Genomic DNA, 10,427 nt, shown 5'->3' on the forward strand with positions numbered 1-10,427 from the left:
CCTAAAATTAAATTTTTGTTTTATTTTAAATTTAAACTCTTAAATTTTTATTTTTTTTAAACATTATTATTAATTATTAAAGCACACAATATATATTTAAGGCCTTTGTGAAAATTTCAAGTGCTTACCTGTTGCCATTATTGATATCGAGCAAAAAAGGCCAAAAAATCATGTTTGTTGTATAGTAAACAATTAAAGTGTTAGTAGTAATGTAGTTTTGTATGTGTGTGTCTATGAGGGGGGTAGGGGGGAAGGGTAGCACTGGATCCAGCAAAGATTAAACCGCTTACAACGGAGTTGGGTCCGAAAAGTAAGAATTGTTTTAATTCCGTAAAATATTTACGTTAAAAAGAGTTGCTGCTTGTTAATATTGGATACCAAATGCTACCCGCATTTGGTATCCAATATTTTATCACCCATATTCTGTACCACTACTTTTGACCCATAACAGAGAGGTGTTTCCGATTTGACATCTCTGACTCTCTCTCTCTCACTCTCTCTCTTTCTATCTCTCTCTCTCTGTGTGTGTGTGTGTGTGTGTGTGTGTGTGTTTGTGTCAGCTTAAAAAAAAATCGATCAAAAACTGTCAAAACTTTTGGATGTAGACACTCAGACAAACAGACACGTCAAACTTATAACACCTTTTTCCATAAAAATGTATTTTATAACAAGTGTGCGGCAGCCCTATCCCCCGTTAGGCACGTCTCCCGGTTTACAAAGGAGTTGCGTTTTAATTAACACGTAAATATTATATTACCGCTGCCAAATTAACTGACATCATATCATCGTGAGTTTGGGATGTTCATTTCTTCTTGTTTTCTTTAGGGTTCCGCACCCAAGGCGGGACCCTGTTACTAAGATTTCGCTGCATGTTCGTCTACTAATAATCCATACTAATATTATAAATGCGAAATGTCTGAACGTCCATATATCTGTCCTCTTCGCGCCTATACCGCTGAACCGTATTTGCTGTTTGGTATGGTACTTTGAGTCCCGGGAAAGGACTACTTTTTATCCCGGAAAATGTACGTCTCTCGCGCGATAAACGAATATTGGTGAAAGGATGTTGCGGGGAACATTCATAATGCGAAAGAATCTCTGTCTGTCTGTTGTCTGTGTGGTGTTTCAGCAAAATCGGTTCAGCTGTTTGGTCGTGAAGTGAGGCCTTAAAGAAAAAAAGATGGCGTCGTCCTAAATACTACCGCCTACCAGGCAAACATAAGATCGCGCTAGTCGATACAAGAGGGAGGAATCTTTTATTTGCGTTCAATTAACGATTCCTTAAGGTTACATCGAATGGGCGGAATTCCCTTGAGGAAATTTACGATGGAAAAACTGTGGAAAAGATGGGGAATAGTGGGGAGTGGAAAAAGAATGATAAATGTAGGGTATTTTGGTATATTATTTACACTTTTACATTATTGTAATGATAGATTATCATGATTGCAAAGCCAAATGATAATAAATTATATAATACCTTCCATACCGGTTTCGGTGACGTTCTGGAGTGATTGTATAGTGCCCAAGTGTGTGCGCAGTACACTAGAGCTTCCCGTGTGGCTCTCTTAGAGCCAGTGTGAGTGTAAGCTTTACATGAAAGTTTCATGATGAAACTTCTAAATCGCGTGAGCAAAACGAATTTTAAAGTGTTAAGTGCTTTTGATAAGAACTTGTATGTTAATTCTGTATTGTTATCTGATTACCGTAAGGTTTGAAGGAATGGATATTCTAAGAATCTTTACTTATTATATTATAAATATGAAAGTTTGTCTTTACGTCTAAACGGCCAAAACCGATGTGGATAAAATTTAACATGGATATTCTATGAAAGACGGGAGAGGTTTGTTGCTCAAAAATGTACGGTTCCCACAAAATAAACGAATTTTGGTGTAACAGACTAGTGTTGCGGGCATTATGTTTTTATTGAAATCTAGCGCATATTGACCAATGACCACGGATTTTATATAGGCTACTTTTTACTGCGAAAATATGTACGGTTCCAGCAAGATTTTATTTTTGTAGGCCGGGTGCCATCGAAATTCTCATACATACGTAATACCAAAAATCATTTTCTCATAGGGAAATTTTTAACATGTTTGAGTTATTTTTCAGCTTAAAATAGTAATTACCGAGGTTCTTAAATACTAAAAAATATTTTTTAGTGTTTAAATATTTTCGGGTCGGGTTTTAACCCCGGGAACCGTACAAAAATCCCCAAAAATCTGCTAAGTCACATCCAAATAGGCACGTTGAATGTACTAGGCTACCATAACATCGAAGCGTAAGTCGAATAGGTCAGTGGTGCAGATTGTTGTGCAGATTACAGCTTAATTATAGAGCTGGCTTCCTGGTATGGCTCTTCTACACGTTAGTGGGCCCCTATACGATCAATTTTGAACAAATTATTGAACAATTTATTTAACAATGAAATTGAAAGGCGGGCGCGTTCAGCATCAACCTTAGTCGGACAATGATATTGCTCAATACGTGATAAAAATTGATCGTCTAGGGGCCTGCTTAGGGTAACCGCATTCACACGTTTTCCGTATTCGGAAATCCGCATGCATGGATATACTTAGTAAGAAAATTAACTGACGCACACGTTCGCTTTTTTCCGAACGGAACGAATTCCGTACGTACGTTTCGAGTGCAAGCTGGCGCGTTCGCGCGTGAAAAAACGAACGTTTACTCTGACGGAATTCCAAATCAAAACGAAAATGTACGGTATCCTTGAGTTTATAAAATATATACTTATAAAAGGCATTTATTTTCGCCACGCGTTAAAAAGATACGGGGCTATAACTATACGTAACTTTCTTTCATACGCCTACGCCGCGCTGTCTCATCGTCTTACGAATTTCCAATGGCCACAGCCCACATACTGTCGTAAGCTTATTTTTTCCCAACCTTTGAATTAAACAATGTCGGTAAAGCTTACAAAAGATTATTTATTTAACTAAATAAAATACAAAATTATTTCTAAATAATTGTATTAGGCTAGCATACCTCTAAAAGATATTTTAATTAAAGGCCGCCCCTATAATAGGTATTATGTCCTTTCAAATTATTATCTTTCGAAGCGAAAATATTTACTAGACTGTAAGTAACAGAAATACAATTTAATTAAAAATGTTAGGCTTGTAGCAAACCATTATTGTTATGGCGTAGACGTACTGTGTCTAGGGACATCGATACAGGGTGAAACAAAACTAGGTAAGTGATAATAATTTACGGTGTGTATATGAGTCCCCTGTATAGAGTTCACTTTGAAAGTGGCAGTATATTATCTTTTTATTTTATTACACTTATAGTAGATCATATATTTAAATAAAAATAAATTAAGTATAAAAATTTTCTTAGTCTTGCTAAAACTCGAGAACGGCTGAAACGATTTGGCTTGTGTTGAAATAAACGCGGAGGTCTAAGGTTTATAGTAGGAGGGAAGTGATACAAAATTCATCGGATGAAAACTATCATAGATCCATTCCCGGAGTTCAAAGTTACTCCATACCCAGCAAAATCAGTTCAGCGGTTTGGGCGTATTTGTTTCAAATAACACAGTGTCGCAATTATAATTTTAATTAAAACTTACAAAACCTTTAACAACGATGCAATATCCCTACAATGGTATGTCAATGGTCTTTTATAATCATTGTTATTTTTATAGACTTCACTACAAATTTTCGATATGGAATGATGGCAAATGGTCATCATTTTAATGTAGCAATTTTTATTTTATTTACAATGTGGTTTTTTTATACTGTAAGTTTATAATTTTTAAGCCCCTTGGTGTTACACTAGTACTAGTACGAGTATACAAAAGTGTGTACGTCTGTTACCTCTCTACGCCCAAACCGCTGAACCGATTTTGCTGAAAATTGATATGAAGATACTTTGAGTCCCGGGAAAGGACATAAGATACTTTTTATCCCGTAAACGAATTCTGGTGGAGAATATTTTTTCTCTTTAAATATTTGTATATTTATACTAGCACTCCCGGCAAACGTTGTTTTGCCATATAAAGTATTTCGCCCGTATTATTTTATTGAAGTGACTAAATAAGTATGTCACCATGGCAACGTCCATCGCTATCCCGTCGCACAAACAATGGTCGCCGTCAGTTTCGATTTGTAATAATTTACTATTATTTATTCAACAAATGCACCTAGGAGTACGGTAGGTAACATTGTGACACAAGAATTTTATATATAAGATTATATACATACCCAAGCTAATACCACAATATAGTACCTGTTGCACCACTTCCTGATAAGCTGGATCTGGTATCCACCACTAATAACTTGACAGATAGAGTATGGAGAATCTGTCAAAAAAGCTGTGAATAGCCTATTCGGCACTTTATCAGAAAGTGATGAAACAGGCCCTTAGACTATTATTATAATAATAATAATAATAATAGCTCCCACACCGGTTTCGGTGACGGTGGCCGGTTTCATTGAAACCAGGCCAGCTACGCAGGAGTAATTTATAGTGTCCAAGTGTGTGCGCAGTACACAAGAGCACTCTCTATTCCTTTACTCTCATAACCCAGTGGGACGGACGACCGACACGACTGGCGAGAGATCAGGCGCAGGACCGACTTTTTACATGCCCATCCGACGCAGAGAGACTTAGACTATTATTGGTCTGTCTATCACTAGGCTGTATCTCAAGAACAGCAATAGCCGAAGAGTGAATATAGGACTCTATCTTTCATCTGTTACAGGAAAGCACCCATGTTTTCACATTGGAGGAAGACTTCAGCAGGATAAACACTGATGAGAAGGTCAGAAATTATGTGAGTACAAACATTATTAGTATTATTAACGTGTCGGTCTGATGTGCGCATAATTCTTCAAGCCCCCTGAGCACCGGAGATCGCGACAACAATAGAATACAATAGCATTTCCTGGAATCCGCGATCGAAGTTATATTCGTCTATGATTGCCGATGATTGACGTAGATTTTGCATGCTGATAGCTTTGCTATCGTTTTGACAATCATGGTTATTCAACATAGCCAACCAGACTATCTATTAAGGGCCTGTTTCACCACTTCCTGATAAGTGCCGGATAGGCTATCCACAACTTATTTGACAGATTCTCCATATTCTATCTGTCAAGTTAACTTGTGGACGGCCTATCCGGCACCTATCAGGGAGTGGTGAAACAGGCTCTTAGGGACAGATTATGGAGAATCTGTCAAATAAGTTGTAATTGGCCTATCTGGTACTTTATCAGGAGGCAGTGAAACATGATATAGCATTTTCTTCCTAGATCCAAATTACTAGGAAAACATAAGTTTATTTCGGTTTACTTAAGACCCAATTTCACCGACGTCTGTTAGTGCTAACAACTTGTTAAATTGTCATGCCTTCTATTTCATTTATATGGAAAACGAAAGATGCAACATGATACTAATTCGAGTGACTACAGCAAAGGACGTTGTCGAACTTGGCTGGCTATGTTGAGATCTTCATCAGTGACGGATTAACACAACTTGATGCCCTAAGTCAGGGGTCACCAATTAGTTTCGCTCGGGGTCCATTTTCAGGATTTAACCTGACCTTCGCGGTCCGCACATTAAAAAAAAATTATTAAACAAAAGTAAGAAATTACGGAAATTACAAAGATCTGATGTTTGAAGTGAAACTGGTCCAAGCTATTGATATTAAATCCTGAAGATGTTTATCAGTAAGTCGAGACCGAAATTTATTTTTAACGAAGTCCAACTTCTAAAATGCTCGGTCCGCACACAAAGGTTCGGCGGTCCGGATGCGGACCGCGGTCCGTCATTTGGTGACCCCTGCCCTAAGCAATCCATGCCTCCGTATAGCCATAGTCCACACTGTGCACTTTCATCTTCAATTTTCGTCATCAACTTTCATATTGGCGCATTCAATAATTGAATGCGTCAAGGAACGCAACGCCAATATTGTCATTTTGGAAGTTTCGGTACGGTCAGAGGGCATGCGTCGCGGGCATGCCTCACGTTCGCTGTTGACTGCGCTATAACGCATGCCCTTGACGAACAGAAAAAGGCATAGTGTGGACAAAGCTTATGTTAACTAGAATCGGTCTTTGAACTTTTACTCATCTGGTACCCCCTCAGACGTGATGCCCTAGGCAATTGCTTAATTTGATTAACGGCCGTTCCCAATATTCAATCTATCTCTGGTTTGTCATACAACCGATCGCAGCTAACATTGAATTGACATAAAATATATTATGTCTCTAATATTATATGAGCTATTCCTATCTCTAGTAGGGCAAAACCAGAGATAGATCAAGTATTGGGAATGGCCGTAAGGGTTAATCCGTCAGTGATCTTCATGGCTTTAGATAGAAATTACTAGGAGTTCATAACTCAAAAGGAGGTTCATTTTCAGGCGAGCGACGTTCTGAAGAAACTCAACACCTTCGCAATAAAAGTGCACCCAAGAATAAGGCTTTTCTACAAGTTCCTGATGAAGAAAATGTTGAAGTACGCTCATGAGAACTCAGAATCTTTGTACAATCCCTACGTATATAAGGAGAATAATAAAAACATAGCCAGGTATAGTCTATCTGGGTAGTAATCTTTCTGCGGGTTTTCAAGTATACTTTTTATTTCGTCCATGTTTTTTCTTCTTCCTCTTTTTATTTTGATACTATATTGTGTCAAAAGTTAGCCTACTGCCTGACTGATACTGAGTTGTGGGCATGACGTCACCAACTATAAGAGCGAGAGAGAATGTTAGAGATTTGAATACTAATAGAATATGCTAAAAGTTAGCACAACCAAATCACTGTTGTGACTTGTGGTGCGGCAACGAAGTGTTAGTGAAGAACAAAAAATATGAAAGAAAGATAAGTAAAAAGATATTTTATTTTTATTCTATTAGCCCATCTATCCGCGTAGATTATTTTAGCACCTTGGAATCTCTTCTAGCCGCGCACTGAACGAATCACGCACACTCTGATTACAGGTGACTTCAATACCTGTCTCCTAAAATCCGAATCACGTGCTTTAAAGCTCCGTTCCTTATTGTCGTCCCTTAATCTTAACATTCTCCCGCTTGCAGCAACCCACCACGTTCCTAACTGCACTCCTTCTCTATTAGACCTCCTCATTACCTCAACTCCTGACCTTGTCTCCTCTCATGGCCAACTTCCTTCCATTTTTTCCCATCATGATCTTGTATTCCTTTCCTTTAAAATCAAACCTCCTCGCCGAGTCCCTAAGTACCAACTCTTACGCAGTTTTAATAAAATTGATCCGGAGGCTCTCAAACGTTATTTGTGTGAAACGAACTGGTCTCTTGTGTACTCGGCCTCTGATATCGACCTGAAGGTGTCGCTGCTAACAGATCTCCTAATCAACATCTTTGATAAGCATGCTCCTGTCAGAAGAGTCAAAATCAAGCACGTACCGGCACCCTGGCTCTCTTGATATCCTATCAAGTCCATGATGGCCAGGCGCAATCGAGCTTTGAGTCGATAAAGGACCCACTGACGAAAACCTAACCAAATATAAAAACCTTCGGAATCTTTGCAGTCGTATGTGTAGAGACGCTAGAAGACTCCACATACATTTTTCCATTGACCACTCCAACCCATCTCAAATTTGGAAATTTTTCTCAACACCCTAGACTTAAATTCGCTCAATGCTCACTTCTATCAGCCTCCTGTAATCATTGACCAAGCCACAAAAGCGCGCACATTATCCCATCTCTCATCCTCTCCTCTCCCTTCCTGTGACACTTTCTCCTTCACATATGTTACTGAGGATGATGTCGCTAAGCATATAGCGACTATTAAATCTACTGCGTTAGGCAATGACAGTCTCAGTTCCCGTATGATTTCCCTCTCCCTTCCTGAACTCCTGCCAGTTCTCACCCATATTTTTAATTTCTCCTTGGCAACGAGTCGCTTCCCCTCGGCATGGAAACGTGCTGATGTAATTCCTTTACCCAAAACTCCTAATCCCTCCTCTCTATCCGATTACAGACCTATCTCTATATTTTATCATCCAATCATTTGCTTTCTCCTTTTCAATCCGGCTTCCGTTCTGGTCACAGTACTGTAACTGCGCTGCTGAAGGTCACTGATGATCTGCGCCTAGCTTTAGAAAATAAATGTGTCTTTATACTAGTGTTGCTTGACTTCAGCAGTGCGTTCAATTCTGTTGACTTTGACATCCTTCTTTCCATCCTGCGCTCCCTTAAATTATCCCCGTCAGTGATTACTTGGCTTGATTCCTATCTTCGGGGACGCTCGCAGCGAGTCCGCTCTGGCGAGGCTACCTCAGACTGGTGTGTTCTTGATGCGGGGGTACCCCAGGGTGGCGTTCTTTCTCCTCTCCTCTTTTCAATATTTATAAATAATATCACTCCTACTTCCATCTCTACGCAGACGACTTGCAAATCTATCGCTATTCTCACATTTTCGACATCGTATCTGCAGTCAATGACATCAACTCTGACCTTGAGCGAATAGCCAACTGGGCAAATTCTTTTGGCCTGTTGGTTAATCCCAGAAAATCGCAAGCTATGATCATAGGCAGCAGATACATGTCTCAACGGTTATGCAATGTACCGAATGTAATTTTTGATGGCACTGTTATCAATTACACAATGTCGGCCAAAAACCTAGGCATAATTCTTGACCATAACCTGTCGTGGAACCCACAAGTAACCGAAGTAAGCAGGAAAGTTCATTTCTCACTACACACGCTGAGGCGCCTCCAAAATTTCCTACCTATACATACCAAAATCTCCCTTGTCCAGACAATCATCTTTCCCATCCTTGACTACGACGATTCCTGTTACCTTGACGCCACTGAGGAGCAGTTAAGTAGACTTGAACGGTTACAGAATCTCTGTATACGCTTTGTGTTTGGCTTGAGAAAGTTCGACCATATCTCAGCCTACCGTTCAAAACTCAAGTGGCTTCCCATCCGTCTCCGCCGTAGATCTCGATATATATGCACTTGTAATTTATTAATTTTGTCATTATCCTATTATTTTATTTTGATGCAATATTAAATTCATGTTTGTGCACGTCATATCTGCTATCCTAATCCAATCTCTCTCCGTGGGGCTGCTGGAAGAGATTTCTATTAGAAATAAGCAGATCCTATTGTGTCGTCTTACTGTGTGTAAATTGTTATTTTGTGAATATTTTTTGTGCACAATAAATGATTAAATATTTTTATTTGTGTCTATCTGTCGCCTTTTCACCCTGAAACTACTGAATCAATTTTGATGGTATGGGATATTTAAGTCTTCGTAAAGAATATTCCTACAACAGTCATTCTCAAAGTGTGCTTCGAAAAGGCCTTGTGCAGATAGCGGTACACTACAAATGTCATCAAACACCAGTATGGAGACAATTCGTTTAAAGACAACATATGCTTTTTTGGGTTCCGTCAAAATGTTACTTCTTAATAGGGTTCTGCCGCAAAAAAAGTTTGAGAACCGCTGCCCTACAGTTTGTAGTGAAAGAAACAGGATAATTTATGATAGATCAATATACAAATTTCTCTCCATCCTGCGACCGAACTATGTACATTTACGTAATAACATGGTTATTATTTAACTTTTTATTATTCATATTTCTAAAACAACAAAATTAAAACAACCAGGAGGAAAATGTAATCTTGTAAAATTCACGACCTCCTCTAAAGTTATGGGAACTTGGTACTTTCTAGATCTTCCAGGACTTACAGTTTAAAAACTAATTTCACTGAAACGCAGTTGGCAGTTTTCATTTTAAATATAACATCAAATCGTATATATACTGTACTTGGCGAAAAATGGCGATAGCGGTCATTGACTCTCTGTCAAAAACTTGTCATTTTCTTTATTAACCACGATAGAAAACTAGATGTCGCGCGCGGCTTCGCCCGCGTAAATTAGGAATTTTACGGAAACCGTACATTTTCCCATAGAAAATAGCTTATGTCCCTACTCCCTTCACTTGGTCTACTCTATATCTGTGCCAAATATTGCCATAAAAATTGCTCTAGTAGTTCGTAATTTCTAATATTTCCCCCGTTTTTCCCACATTTTCCTGAGTTTCTTCGTTCATATTAGTCTTAGCCTAGTCTTATTCGATGAATGAGCTATCTAACACCGAAATAAGTTTTTAAATCGGACCTGCAGTTCCTCCGATTCCGATCAAGCAAACATACTCTTCAGGTTTATAATATTAGGTAGGTATAGATTTTTTTAAATTATCGCTTGACAAACTCGAGTCTCGATCTAAAAGACAATGAAAAGTACCAATAACATGGTATAATATGGTAGTGATGATGATGATGATGTTGATGATGAATGTAATTTGCAGCATATTATGCTTTCCGTTCTTAAAACAACGCCAAAACTCCCAAACTTGTATCTTTTAAGAATCAGAAGTTCTCTCGGCACCTTCCGAACCACGGTATAC

At 38.7% G+C, this 10,427-nt stretch overlaps 1 protein-coding gene across 1 annotated transcript; it reads left to right on the forward strand.

The window, feature by feature from the left end:
* Positions 1-3,650: 3,650 nt before the first annotated feature.
* Positions 3,651-6,615, forward strand: LOC121738224. Its single transcript, XM_042130182.1, has 3 exons — positions 3,651-3,762; positions 4,727-4,798; positions 6,389-6,615. The coding sequence occupies exons 1-3, from the start codon at positions 3,694-3,696 to the stop codon at positions 6,572-6,574; spliced, it is 327 nt and encodes a 108-aa protein (XP_041986116.1). The 5' UTR covers positions 3,651-3,693; the 3' UTR covers positions 6,575-6,615.
* Positions 6,616-10,427: the final 3,812 nt, after the last annotated feature.

The sequence above is a fragment of the Aricia agestis genome, chromosome 22, assembly GCF_905147365.1.
Source record: "Aricia agestis chromosome 22, ilAriAges1.1, whole genome shotgun sequence".
Classification (NCBI taxonomy): Eukaryota; Metazoa; Arthropoda; class Insecta; order Lepidoptera; family Lycaenidae; genus Aricia; species Aricia agestis.

Excerpts from the sequence above, each read along its gene's own strand:
- LOC121738224 (XM_042130182.1), top strand. The coding sequence starts at position 3,694 with ATGATGGCAAATGGTCATCATTTTAATGTAGCAATTTTTATTTTATTT. Across the intron at positions 3,763-4,726 it reads CAATGTGGTTTTTTTATACT|GAAAGCACCCATGTTTTCAC; the intron begins GTAAGTTTATAA and ends CATCTGTTACAG. Across the intron at positions 4,799-6,388 it reads ATGAGAAGGTCAGAAATTAT|GCGAGCGACGTTCTGAAGAA; the intron begins GTGAGTACAAAC and ends GTTCATTTTCAG.